The following is a 15,000-nucleotide window of genomic DNA, read 5'->3' on the forward strand; positions in this document are numbered from 1 at the left end:
CAGTCCAGGAGGTAACAGATAGGACAGAACTGACAAAAAGACAGATTTTCGCCTGGTCCCAAGTCCCATTCTACATACTGAAACAGCAGAGGGATACAAGTCTACAATTTGGAAAACACAGATGAGCTAAAACACCCCATATTTCGGTTCACCTGTGGCTGATACACATTTTTTAAAGTTTTAATTTCCTGCATGCACACCCATTGCGGGATCTGATCGTTCTGTTTATTACCACAAGCTCTCAGACACGAAGCAGTGTGTACACAGAATAAACTCCATTTCTTTTGCGAACGAATAAAACTGTTTGCAGAGTAGTGGTTGTCAGAAACCAAGGGAAGGATGGACTGTGCAAAAGAGTGGTAGAAAAATATTAAAGATTAATGATCACTTTAATGCGTGACATAAACCAGAAGCTCTCGCACACGTTCTTAACCCCATGTTTGAAAGGAAACTAAGTGCTTTCACCTACTAAAATCTCAGTCTGGATTTCAGATGAGTGACCCAGGCTGAAATATTTTATTTCCGATCCGAACCACTCAATCATTGCCATCTACCTGGATGCTACAATAAATCCGGACGTGCTAATAGAACACAAGTAATAAATATGGTTTTGCACTGCTAAGGAAAACGAAAAATGCTTGCTGTCTCTAATCATTTTAATTGCGCAACCTATCAGTATTTTAATATCCCAAGTAAAAACAATTAAAATAAGTTGTTTCCACTAACATAGCAAAATGCAGGAACCCCTCCCCCCCCGAATTATCTATTTCATGGTAACTTTATGTTAAAGATTTAAAAAGCAAAAGTAAAAAGTACCTGGAACATCAGTGAAAGTCTCCCCAAGGACGGACACGTGAAAAGGTAGCTCTTGCTCCTTCAGTTTCAGCAACACTTTAAAGAAAGTTTCAGGATCTTTGTCATGTTCCCTTGAAATAAACAGAACTTATCTCAGCATCACTCGTGTTTACTTCTGAAATTGTTTTCTGTTTACCAGAACAGTATTTATCTTCAATTCTACTTTGAGTATAAATTCCCTCTTTGTTTATACAGAGTGCTTGAATATTTTCCTCAACCCAGCACTCAGGAACAGAACAGCTTCATGCGATGCTTGTATCTCTTCCCTCTCCTCAAACAATGCAACATCATACTAGAAAAAGGATAAGGTGGGAAAAAAAACATGATCATTTCTTTTTTTTTCCTTATGTATACAATCTTCTTTCCAGAATATGCTTATTCTTTATAGGAGATTGCATACTTAACCTATAGTACATTTCACCTTTGGTTGTTTTTTTTTTTTTTCAGGAGTAACACATTACTAAAAAACTTTTGTAAAAAAATTAGGATCTCTCCAACCAGAATGTCATGAATCTCTGAACCGATGGAAAGCTCCCAATCCTTTTGGTGCTTCAGGTGAAAAAGAAAGGGAAGAACTAATAGAAGGCAAAACCAAATTTGGTTAATAACAAAGTGGAAAAAAACAATTTGTTCGTCTACTGCCTTTAACAGGACAGATCAATGTTAAAAAGATATCACAGATGACCTAAATCTCCAAAATTTGGTAGATTATTTTAAAAACAAAATAAGGTAGTTCCCCACGCTAAGGTGAATATTACACACATCTCACATTTAATTATTCTGCTTTAAATTATTGTATTTTAAACAGATGTGTGCCATATGCCTTTAAGATATTTTGGTTTTATTTATTATTTAGAAAACTCCACTGTTTTCCTTCCTGTACTAAGGGAAAACCTACAACTCAGTGGCCCTGATGTCTTCCTTCACAGAGTGATTTTCCAGAATGAATCTGTAGGTTTGTCACACCGCTATATGAAAGATTAATAATTATATCGTTCAGGAAATCTGAAGCCAAATGACATCTGCAGCTCTACATGTGTTAATTTCTCATTCAGTCAATATTTTTGGTTTAGGGAATTAAAACATATTAATCTTATAATTAATATGACTTTCCTAGGCTGCAAAAATCGTCAGGAGCCGGGAAGTTCTCTGAATCAGATGCATTTTTAGTCTAAAAGAAAGCCAGACAATAATTACTTTAAGAAGTTCAACATCTCCTAGATTTGTTTTGTTCCAAATAATAAAAAGGAATGCAACAGCATAAGCTTCATAATTTGTTTCACATCTGTAAACCAGGAGTCATCACGGTGGTTCCAGTAACTAAAGTGGACAAGAGAGAATTCGGACAGAGAATTTCTTTTAGCTGTTTCTGCAGAAACACAAGGGCTGCTTGAATTGAGAGATCCACCTGTTTCTGCAGGTAAATTATCAGTCCAAGCTTATTCCCTGTCCTCTGTTTGCCTCAGTTTCCCTTTTTGGACAGGTGCTCATGCTGTGTGTAAGCAATCCTGAGGAGCACTGAGGCCTGCAGCTTCCCATCCACAATGGGCCCCGACAGACAGAGCTCACATGGATCCTTCCAAGCTTTTCACAGCCGTGCTATCGGTTTCTGAGTCACAAAAAGTCCTTCCAGAAAAGGAAATGCTTTCCCTTTCCCTTTCCAGAAGAGACCAGGGGTCCCAGAGGCAGCCAAAAGTGGAGGATGCTGTTGGAGCCACATTGTCAAGGAGCTGGCAGGAGAACGTGAAGCCTCGCGGCTCGGAGAAGCCACATAAGCTGCACATATTTAGGAAAACTGATAGGAATTGGAAGTTGCAGCTTTGTTTAATAGGTGGGGAGGAACAGAAGGAAAATTTGGCACCCAGAAGGAATGCTGAAAGAGGAAATGTTTCCTCTGCACTGGAGGCTTTCTTAAGGGTTTTCTGATGTAGGTGATCCTCCTTCCTCATCTCCTCTGAAATATTTGGCTTTTATACAATACTCGGAGGTTTCAGTGACCCGTTTTGTGAACTTTGCCATCTTTTTCTCCCCAGAAGGTCACGCCGTTTGAGCTGTCTGTTCCTGTGACTTTCCCACAATGCAGCCATTTCATTTTCAGTCATTTTTGTTACGACCTAGAGCAAGCTCTTGGCACGTGCACCTACAGGTGGCAATGCCTTCTTACACCTGTACATTAGCATAGCTCCTGGTAGAAAGGACTAACTAACCCAAGACCACCTCTTTACCGCACCAAAGAGCGCTACGTTTCTTGGCTAACATGGAGAAAGCCATATACAATCCAGTCTGCCTTACTCAGCAACAACTGCTAAACACACCAGATTGTCATAGCAGTGATCGTGGAAAAAGATGAACACAATATGGAATGTCTGTTCTGTAAAGATCTGCTCAAAATGACGTGCACTTTTGGTTGCATCTGTTGCATTTTGGAGCTTTATTAAACAGTATTAATTATATATACTCCATTTCCTTAGGAAGGACTGCAAAATATTACAAAAGCCTGATATAAAAATACAAAACTTTCTTTCGAGATATTACCTTTTGGGGAAAATTAAACTAATTTGATTCCAGGGTCAGGCTTAGCTATTTAGTTTAGGTATTTGCAATGCTCTTGGATATGGTCTGCATCTGGTAAAGGAAAAGTAAGAACTGGGCATGGTATGAATGCAGTCTAAATTTCATCCTAAGAACATGAAAGCACCAAAATGGACAAACTCCAGCTGCAAACTTCCACAAAATGGACACAGGCACCATCTGCTTCCTGCTCATACCTATATTTGCATTTGAGTGCAATGCTCTTGGAGTTGCTCAGTCTCCAGGTTTAAATACTGCACGCTAACATATATATATTTTTTTTACCTAGAATTACTCAAAGCTTTTTAATTTTTCTGTCCCAAACACGTGTGAAGTGTGGCGGTCTGGGAGTGGGATCAGAATTTATACTGATTTATGGTGACTTCCCCTTGTAAACCAAAAAAACTTTCAGGACTGTCCCCAGATGAGCAATGGGAGGACTGTAGCATTAGTACCCACCACTATCAACCCTCTGTTATCTCCACCTTAGATTTTCTTTTTATAACATGGGTGTGATAGTATTACTTTTTCACCACAGAAGGACAGTGTCAGGATTGATGACTTGACATCCCTCTTTTCAGTCTAAAATGATTTAAAACCACAGCCTTTTTGCACTGCAGCGATGCACCTCTGTACAGTCAGTGGTAAAAGTCTTTGAACTTTTCTGCTTTTCAGGGATTTTATTAATTGAGACCGAGAATCCCAAAGAGCTTTGCCCTTTGCTGGACCTGGAAGGAGAGTGCATACAAGACAGCTGAACCTGAGTTAATCCTTGCTGCTGCAGGACACCTACACCCTGACAAGTGATGGAAAATAAATGGGGCCAAAAAAATAAAAAATAAATAAAAATAAATAAAAAGGAATAGCACAATTTTATGCACTATTCTGTTCATACTCATATCTTGAATTTAAGTGAAATTTAGTATGAAACTCAGGTGGTTTTCTGCAACTCGAGCTTACATTTTTAAGTATACGTAAACTTATACTTGGTGATAATCCCAGTTATTTAGAATTTGGAGAAAAACATATACAGCAATGAGATTGGAAAGCAAAGAGTTGGGCAAGAGAGACAGAACTTGCTCAAAGCCACAAAATGAATGCAATGTATTAAAAAGAAATCCAGTTTAAAATCTGTGCAAGCTAGTCAGAAATATGAAAGTGCTGAGCCAGGGGGAAATTCTAAATATTTCAAATAATGCTGCATGAAGGTTTGCAACGATTCTGGTCCTGTCATCTCCCAAGGTGGGCCATACTCTGAAAGGGTTACAAATGAGCTCAGCTAAATGCAATATTAAAAAGCTTGATCTTAATCTTCTTAAGACATTTAGCATGGCCCGATTTGCAGTATTTCAGTGGTAGAGAATTCAAAATGGTGAAGAGCACACCGTAATATTTCATTTCAGACAGTGCTTGAAATCCAAGCAATTCAAAACATTTCTTACACCACAGTAAATAGAACACATTGAGAGCCCGGAGAGGAACAGCAGCATTAGTTCCAAGGCACAGAGAAGCAACCTATGGTAAACATCAGGTATGGAACCCATCTTCCAACCTGTGTGCATCTCCTGTTGCCTGCTAACTTCATAAAATCTCTTGAATGTCAGACAGGCAAAGGTGAGAAGCAGCATTACTAAAACAAGTAAAAAATCTTCAGGAGTAAAAGTAGCATTTTAGCACTTTTCTAAAATATACAGCAAGAGGTGAAACACATTCCTGGCTATATGAAGTTATCGACAGAAAATGGCTCACAGAACAGGCCGCTAAAGAATTCTTCATTATTTATGAGGTTGGGCAGCATTTCTGGAGACAGAGAAAAGAAACAGGAAAAGGCAGAAGGTTGGGAAGAAAGGAAAGAATACAGAAGAGTCAGACTCTGATGGAAATAGAAGCTGCTGAGAGCATTTGAGAGCACTATCAGTGGCAGAGAAAAGGTCAGAAAAATATCAGTAAAGATATAAATTAGGAAGCAAAAATAAAACTGCACAGTAATTAAAGGAGAAGAATGGAACAGAAGGAATAAAAAGAGGAAAGACATTCAGCAATGTTAGAGGAGAAGCATGGTGCAAAGAGGATGAAGAACAAAAGAATCAAGGACAAGAAGGTAGAAAACACATGCAATCCACTGAAAAACTTCAAATTTCTGAGACAATGAAGGAGAAGAATAACAGAGGCTGCTGAGAGCAGGCAGCAAGACAAGACCCACACCTTTATCGCAAGCAGAGCCAGAAGCTGGAAGGTGCCCTTATCCCAGTAATGTTCTTTCTTTGGGTGATAAAAGCAGGAACTTGAGGTTCTCTACCATCTGACTGATGCACTGCAGAACTGGGGAAGGCGATGGAGGATGCCACGGGCTGATATGAGGACTCATATGACAACAGCCTCCTGCTGACCCTCTATCTCATTCTCAAGAAAAAAAAGGCAGCACATGAAGAAGTGGGGCAGCCCTGAAATCCACACTCTGCTGAACTAGAAATGGGGCTTCACTTCACGCCAAAACTAACCTAGAGAAAAATTATCAGTGATTTAAGACTTCACTGCACTATTTACTAGGATACGCCTTGATATTTTGCATTACATTTTGAGGTCAGTAAAATTTGAATCTAAGGCTTATTATAATCCAATAATGTTAGAAAGCAACAGTGTAGTTACAAGGAAAGAAGCATGGCCTTCAGAACAGAGAATTACAGAGTTCTGGTCTTTTCCTGACACTGATTTCCCATGAGAGCGCTCTGCCCAGGTTTCCTCATCTGTACAATGCAGCTTTACAGGAGCTTTCATCTCCAGAAGTGTGCTGAGGGTCAGAGTCAGTAAATAATTCTGGAAGATAATATTCTTCCTAAAGTGAGAGGACTTGTACTACAAGCCTATTCAGCAAACCGATGAAATACATTTAAATAATTATTTTCATGGTGAGCAGAAGACTTTCCTAAACCAAATGATTCTAGTTATACATTTTCTATGTTGACATTAAAAAAAAGGGAAAAAAAATAAAAAATAAAAAATTCTAGTACCAAATTTCTGGTAACAATGCTCCCGATAACTGCAAAAGAGGAAATATTACTGCCAGGAAAGAGCTGTTAGGAAAGAAACAGGGGAAAAAGAAATAACTATGGAAATGCAAACATGAAGGAAAAGTTAATTGCTTTCCATTTATTCAATTTATCACAGTATTTTTTCCATCTTTTTATATCTCCAATGTGAGGCTGAGGTAGAGTGTAAATATGTAGTTAGGTCCAATGAGTTTTCTTCTTTAGCTGATATGCTTACAAAATGTCTCTGCTGTAATTGTGCCTCTAAACATTGTCTGGCATCATCAGCATCAAAAGTTACCGCAACATCTAATACCCCCTCAGTTAAGAGAAAATGGAGTCAGCTAGAAGAAAATGCTTTTGTGTAAGCATCACTGATAAAAAAAAAAAGATGCTGAAGAATAAATTCCAGGCAGCAATTTGGAGGTCCTACAAGTAAAAAATTCCCCTGATGCTCACCTGTGCCTGCAAAACACCCGTGCACGCCAAGGGATTCAAAGCTGGCAGGGGACAGGCACAAAGCAGCTGAACACTACTGGCAAACACCGTGTTTTATTTTCTACTATAGCCCATGACTTATTTACAGTGAGGAGTGTGTATTTTACCTTCTGATTTTTTTTTTTTTTTTTAAATTGCTGGCCTGAGAAAAATGGGTGGCATTTTGCTTTACGCTGGAAAAGCATTTTCTCCTATCTTGCATTATCTCGAGGAGATTCATAAAAAAAGAACCTTGGGAGTTTATTGTTTAGATTCTTCTTCTTCTCCCCTCACAATTCATGAAGAAAAATCTCAAAATAAAATATTACGCATTCTCCACCCAAAGAAATCTCAGGATCACCATCAGTCATTGAGCCTCCTGCTTATTTCCTAAAGAGAGATTAACCTTTGGAGACAAAGACCGCTCTTTGGTCTCAGTTCCATTGGTGTAAAAATCAATGCACTTTTATTCAGATGCCTTTCTTTCAGTTTTTTTTACTCCAAATTAGTTAACTTAGCTTTTCACAAGTGCAGGATTTAGATGAAAACCATTTCTGTTGCATTTGCCATGGAATCCACTAACTGCTATGGACTACCTCAACTAGTTTATTTAAAAAATAGAAATGAACTTCCTTTTGTGTTCCAAAGGTAATATGACAAACGGTTCCCTGTTGTTGGGACTCATGGTAAGCAAGATAAAGAATGTGAGTGATGCTGACAGCCTTGATAACCATACCTAATATGCACCATTTTAATTCCACATACTGTAGAAATCATGCCACGGTAATAATGGCTATGAATATGATAGTAAGTGGCTAAGAATTTTTTCAGGTGATTCACTGGAAGAACAGAAGAATCTAACATATCACTACATGAAAAATACTCTCTTACACATTTGCCTGATATTGGAAAATCCACCATACTAAACCCTGGGGAACAACAATGTCCATTCCTCTCTAATGTTCAAAGTGAACTCATATCACCAAACTATGACTTACTGAATAATCTCCCAAAAGCTCAGTCTGGGTCAAAACCGAGTCCTGGTCAGTAATGAATACTATGAAGGGAGTGAGAACAGTTACCAAAGATAACTCTTGCTTCTTGGATTTGTGAAGCTGCCCTCTGCAAGGATGGAGCTCCTAAGAAGGAACTCTTTTGGCAAGACGACCAAGGTTTGAAACTCATTAGTCAAAGAGATTAACACAACTACACATCTCACAGCTTTCAGAACAAGGAACGAACTCATTTCATCGAGTCAAGTTTTCATACAACTGCAAGCAAGAAAAAGCAGAGATTAGAGAAGACAAAGGGAGAAAGGACAGATTAAAACAAGGAGAAGAGGAAAGTGGGGAGGAAAAGAAGAGAGTGAGAGAAGAAAATACATATTGCAGTGCAGTAAGAAGAAGAAATTAATTAAAAGGAGCTTTCAGGGAAGAAGCAGAAGAAACATAACCCCCCATTATTGGTGAAAGCAAAGAAGAATATTAGATCATTGGCTGACGAACAACTTGATTTTTGACTCTCAGAAGGTATTTGCATGCTTTGGTGACGAGTCCTGCATATTACAAAGGGGGCTGGTGGCTTTGTCTGCTAAGTTCGCCTAGGACTTATTACAAAACCTTTCCTGTCCTTGTTTATGATGTTTCCCAGGGCTGAAGCTATCTTGGACTGTGATCATCCAGAAAAAATGCTGCCAAAAATTTTCCAGAACAGCCAAAGAACAAGATGTAAAAGTCCCACTACCTAATGCAACTGCAACACATATCTTGCATACATTACATTTCAAAGAAGCCTCTGTTCTATGCATTCAAGCCTCATTTTCTCTTTGAGCAAGAACTGAATATATGAATGGGTTTGATTTTATGTCAAAGAAGTGCTTTTTATTGCCCTTGTGAAGATCTTCCTAAAAATATCCGCATTTTGGACACATCTCAGATCAGTCGGCTGCTGAAAGCCAGGCAGAATCTAACATCTGAACTGAAAACACAGAGCTTGACTTCACTTTCAACAATTCCTTTCCTGGACTCAGAATAACATCATCGGACTTCGCAGAATAAAGAATTAGTTTGTATGCATTAAGAATACAAAATCACAAGAAAAAGAGGAAGATTTGCTAAGAAAAAGACAATGGTAGAAGAAAGGGAATGAAGAGGCAGAAAGTGCTAATGGTAAAGTGTGCTCTTCTAGTTTGACTAAAACTATCAGAAGTGAACCACAAAAAGCAAAAGGAATGAATCATATAATCAGATCGTATAATGAAGAAGGTAATAAACTGATTAAGAAAATTAATGGGAGAGATCAAGAGGGCAAAACAGTAAGGTTGGACAGTGAAGCTTATGAGCAAGCAGGAATCAAATAGGACAGTACCATTGACGGGAGGGAGAGTGATGGCAACTTCTAGACAAGAGAAATGCTGAGAAATCGTGGGAAAGGAAAATGAGAAGCAGGTTTGCTGCAAAAGGGAAATAGAAAGGAGGACATGCCTGTGGAATTGAGCCTGGAAAAGAGAAAAGGAAGATGTCTGAAAGAGAAAGGTCAAGATGACTTTGGGAGAAAGGGATAGAAAAAGATGACTTTGATGGCAACAGGCGGAAGAGTGTAAGCCCTCTTCCTTCACAGCTATGAAAGGACTCCTTCGTCCCGCCAGTTCACATGCATTCCTGGTAAAAGAACTGGGTTTTGCAGTTGCGTGGAGAAGAAAGACATCATAAAATGAATCTCTCGTCAAGGAAGAGGGCAGAGACCCCAAACATTTAAATTCTCAATTTTTCCAGTCCTATGTTTAAGTCAAGATCATCTTTTCAGTCACGGCTGAAACACCTGTCATGAGAGCCTTCAGAGGACAGCACTGAAGTGGCTGCACTATGAGCAGCTGGGTAGGACAGAGGGAACAAAGAAGGAAGGTTTCTACATATGACATTTGAAGCAGAATCTTGATGCTGTTTGCCTTCTACTTTAAAACGCAAAAGCATCCCCTGTAGCAGAAAAGCACTCACAGGGCTTGACTTTTGCTTCTGGTGCAGATAACACTGCTTTTACAATCACTTACTGCTCCACTATGTGCACCCCAGGTAGGATGTGCTTTAACCTCGACTTTACGGGAGTGGAAAAAGGGTTGACACCAAATTTCTCCACACGTAACAAGGAGCAAAACAGGGCTGCAGAGCTTGAATAGCGAAAAGAAAGTATAGTGCTTAGTAGAAGTGAAAGAACCGAATGTATTTGGGGAAGCAGTGAGTAAAAAAGAAACTTTTATTTTAATATGATTCCTTTTCAGCCTATTAAGTTCTCCAATATCAGAATGAAGTCTGCTAAAAGTTAGTAAATAAAGGCTTTCTGGAGAGCTTTATTAAATCACTTGTGACTTATCAAGTTAAAACTCCCACTCAGATATCTTAATAAAACTTTCAGAGAATATATTTAATTTTACTGGAAACCAGACACCGATTGCTAACCACAGGAGTTACTGTGTGCTACATCATTGAGCAGCTTTCCGTAAATAGAATATTTACCAACAACTTGGATTTAGTTCTCTAAAGTTTCAGTTTCTGAAGGTCAAATAACTATGTAACTGCTTAATAAAGAAGCAAAGAAGTACCTCTAAATATCTCCAAGCTCTGATGGGCTTATATGCTGCTCCTTAGGTGAGGTATTAGCAAAGCTTATTTATTTTCATTTCCAAGGCTTTTATTTGCTCACTCCCTTGTGGTAAAGCTGATTTCCATGATGATTCCCTTCTTAATTTTAATACCCTTTTTACTCATCATATAGACATAAGAATTTTCCATAAAATAATGAAACCCTTCCAAAGGAAATGAAGACAACTAGGAAAGTAAACTACAGCTTACTTTTTTTTTTCCCAATTAATTGATCCACTGTCATATGCATATATGAAAGATTTTTTTTAATGAAAGGAAAATAAGGTTAATTAACATAAAACCCCTCACTCCTTGAGATGTTGAATTTTGAATTTTATCCATGCTGCCTTAAGTGCCTTGATTTCCCAGTAATGACCTAGTTCTCCTAATGAGTAACATTAACCCCTGGCTGTAGCTGTCCAGGACTTAATTGTCAACTGGAGCTGAAATAGGAGAGTTTGCCGATCAGCAGGTATGTGGTATATTAACTCATGTCATTTCAGACCCTAATAAATAAATCTGTTGCTAAGGCAACAGGAACATCAGCGGTATCACTTTTTTTCTTTTTTTTCCCCCCCTCTTTTTAAAGGAAAGTGCCTTTCACACCGAGCTTTTTAAAAAGGAAATTAACTACATGTAACCATAATTAGAAGAAACATCGTTTCTCATCTGAGAAACATATCTACATTAATGAAAAAAGGCATTCAAAAAGAGGACTGCTTTCTACTGTGACCAGAGTAACTGAAATGATTTCCCTCAAGTGAAGGAATGCAATTTGAAGTACACATCTGAGTGAAAACAGATCACAAAATATTCTAGCTTTTTGTATTTCTGAGATAGTTCTCCTCTGCTTTATTACATTGCTGATACCAAATGAGCAAAATGCTTCAGCTGCTAATCAGCAGCCTGGGCAATTGAAACCAGATGATAAAAAATACCACTCAAAATCTAACACCTTTACTGTCTGTGTATCTTCCAAAATGATTGGCAGAAACACAATCTTCTGCAAGGATAAAAAACGCTCCACTACCAACTCATCAGACTTATCAGCTAATGAAAATTTAAGTACCTGATTTAAACACAGATGCCACTGCTCCTCTCTGTCCCATGGCCACAGCTACCTGAAACTTGAATGGGAAAAGCAAGAGGAGAGTGGTGCAGTCATCAGGGCTGGGCAAGAAGAACACATCACAAAAGGCACATGTGATTTGGGTATTTGCTTTCTGCCTCAGTTTCTCCACCTGCAAGATCAGACTCTGAATACTGTGGTTTTAGAGTAATAGATTTGAAGTGTTACAAAAAGGCAAACTCCATATATGCGCAAGTGGTAAAACTGCAAGTGATGCTCACTACAGGAGCAGGATTTTCACAATTGAGACATCTCTATTATACGGTGAAAATTTCTGCAAGCTCTCAGAAACAAGAATTAAGGAATAGTGCATCTTCCACTGAAACGATTCAGTATCCCAAATTCCTGGCTGCTGGAAGAAGTTTCAAGATTAGATTTCACCAACAAATGAACAACAAAATATGACAAATACTTCCAAACTCCCCTTCCAGTTCACATTTAAATCTGAATTTCACAGAGTATTTAATCAACTTTCTAGTTCACTTTTCAAAATAAACTAATATCTCTTCTCAAACATAACTCTGGATTGCATGAAAAAGAAGTTAGACTCTTCTTTTTGTCTTGGGTGTTCAAGAAGTCAAGGTGTCAGCTTCTACTTAATTAGACAAATCTACATACACATTCAAGGCAATTCAGCATTTGTCATCTATGCTGTGAACGCTTTTCTTTGGGACTATTAGATAACTTTTCTTATATGCTTCTTAAAAGTATCCATTTTAAACCTGTTACTGTATGTCCTATGGGCTTTTTATCATATCTGGTACTTTTTAGTTCAGGCTGTATAAACACTTGCATTTTAAGCCTTTGCTTTCAGTCTGTCTTATCTACCCCACACTTTCACCTTTTAGGATTAAATTTGCCAGAATCAGTTGCTTTTCAAAGATGAAGTTTTCCTGTAGCCACTCAATCCCCATTTAGCACAAAGCCAGAGCCAAGTTCTCTGCTATTTCCCCATACAAGGTGGCAGAGAAGCGCAAACCTGCTGAGATTTCCCTGAAATGGAGGATTTTGTGGGTGACACAAGCAGGATACTTCCGAAAATGACCAACCTTCCTTATGTGATGCTGCATGTGTAGCCATCTGGAAAGGAAAAGCAACCAACCTCTACAATTCTGTGATTCTGCTGGGGATGCCCATTGAGGCTAATAACAGCTTTGACTACTAAAAGGCGACTTCGAGGTGGAGCACTTTCATCTTCTGCTGCCTTTCTACACCTGAATTCCTGGTGGGATAAATTTATTCTGCAGTGTGAGCAAAATATGACTTGGGTATAGATTCACCGTGTATTAAAGAAACTGCATTCTCGAGAGCCTCTTTATTAAACACTTCTGAATTCTGAATTCCCGTTAAAGCTGAACACATGAACTACATGAATTCTGTATGGCAGATGAAAAGTCACAAGGTGCTACAATTAAAAATACGCCTTTGTAGGCTCCTCTTCTTTGCAGTTTGCAGGGGACTTGTGCTCAGCTCGCTGATTAATCGCTGCCACCTCCCAGAAGAAAGTAACCTGGCTCTACTATCAGAGACACGTTTCTGAGTAAAGGTCCTTGAGGTGGGCAACTATGTGGCAGTGCAGTGATGGGCACAAAACAAGCTTTTCTCCACAGACTCCTTTCTTAAGCTCTTTGAGTTCAGTGATGCTCTACATTCAAACCAGGCAGCGGGGCACAGCACTATCTCCGTGCACACCATTTTCCCTTAGACCAGAAATCTGCAGATAAATTTTTGCAATCTGGGTTTTTTTCTCTTCTGCATTTCCTCATTGTGACTTCCACTGCAGTTCCTCACGCTCCTGTATCTCCTTCCCCACGCTCTTGTCACACACAGTTACGTACAACGTGAGATAATGGGTTTATCTGATTTTTCAAGAGAATTGATAAGGGCTATTTGTTTGCGTGTGTGTGTAAATTCTCACCGATTCCACGTGTGATCTTTTATCACACCCATGCAATTAGGGGAAGAAGAATTGATTTCTGACAACTTTCTGTTATCGAGATGATACAGCACAGGCAGGGGAGAAAGAAAGAACATGAGGCCCTTGAATTAAAAGAAACACTGCAGGTCTTCTCCATGAAAGAAAGGAGTAAAGAGCCCAGAATTTTACAGTACTGAATTCAGCATGTGGCATCTGCACGATGTGGGTTATGGTTTGGGGTGCAGTGGGTTTGCAACTTTGCACATTCACTGCCACACTCAAATGCAATATGAGAGGAGGAACAAGCCAGCGTAGTCTCAGCTACAGCAAAAGCTTTGGCAGAAGCCCCTGGCCTTGCTGGGGGGCAGCAAGAGGGAATAATGCAAGCACATAAATGCTTGTGTGCAAATTTTGTGGTGAGAAAGGATTGTGCCACACCAGTGACCACCATCACCCTCAGATGCACTGAGAGCTCACATTATTACCTTGGAAAGAGAACCTGTGGGATAGTAGACGGTGTTGATCAAATCTGGGGACTTTGTCCATTGATCACTGCAATTTTGCTGTCTGTTTCCACCAAAGCACATTTACACGGAGGGAAAACTAATTCTTTGGCAGAGCCGCTGTCACAGAGAGACGCTCGGAAACCATCGCAGCCTTTTATCCAGACCTCTGGCTATAAGTCATTTCTATTAACACTGCCTTGCTATAGATGTTTATAACAAAACATTAAAGACTTGGTGAGAAAGGAGAAAACAAATTACTCTGCAGAGAACCTAGCAACTCTGCTAAAATACTGTCAGTTATTTATCTGCTGTCAGCAGAGGTTGCACACTGTAATCCTTGACAGGCTCGGATTCGGGAAGAATGAGGAGAAGGGGCAGGGATTGCAGTTGAGGGCCTGTTCTCATGCAAAGGCATTTTAACACAGATTTAAAGCGAGAACACAGATCCGAGAAACGTCGCTCTGGATTTCAGCTGTCTCCCCACAGGCAGGGCCCACCCGCGGCTGGGCCTGGGAGGTCGACACCTCCTCTCCTCCAACAGCAAAGCTCAGAGTTATTTTTCACGGTTCAGCCGAAGGTGATTTTTTGTTAGGTGAAGGGGAATTCAGAAGTATGAAAATTTTCCTTTAAAAAAAAAAAAAATAAAATGAAAAGCACATGTAAATGAGCAGCGTGGACAATGGCGTAGCTCGGTGTTGTTGTACAGGATGGGGTCTGTGAGCGCTCTGTGCTGGAACACCAGCAGGCAGGATGCCACTGCCAACGTCTCACACATAAAAACCCCTTCACATATTACAACACTTGACTAAAATGTGCCCGCTGTGCCAACACGCTCGGGCCAGGCCCAAGAAGGGGACACTTCTCCTTGCCATCACAT

The 15,000-nt window shown here is 39.5% G+C and overlaps 1 protein-coding gene across 16 annotated transcripts in view; it reads right to left on the reverse strand.

Moving 5' to 3' along the window:
• The window catches only part of QTMAN (queuosine-tRNA mannosyltransferase), a 162,880-nt gene that overhangs the window by 16,367 nt on the left and 131,513 nt on the right, over positions 1-15,000 (reverse strand). For all 16 annotated transcript variants that reach the window (XR_014884291.1, XR_014884290.1, XM_085227737.1 and 13 more), the window contains one exon: positions 817-926. Coding sequence is in view for 14 of the 16 variants with exons in the window: in XM_085227737.1 (XP_085083863.1) it covers positions 817-926 (110 nt within the window). In the remaining 2 variants the exon portion in view is untranslated. The remainder of the gene's footprint in view (positions 1-816; positions 927-15,000) is intronic.

Source organism: Meleagris gallopavo, chromosome 7 (assembly GCF_905368555.1).
Source record: "Meleagris gallopavo chromosome 7, MGAL_WU_HG_1.1, whole genome shotgun sequence".
NCBI lineage: Eukaryota > Metazoa > Chordata > Aves > Galliformes > Phasianidae > Meleagris > Meleagris gallopavo.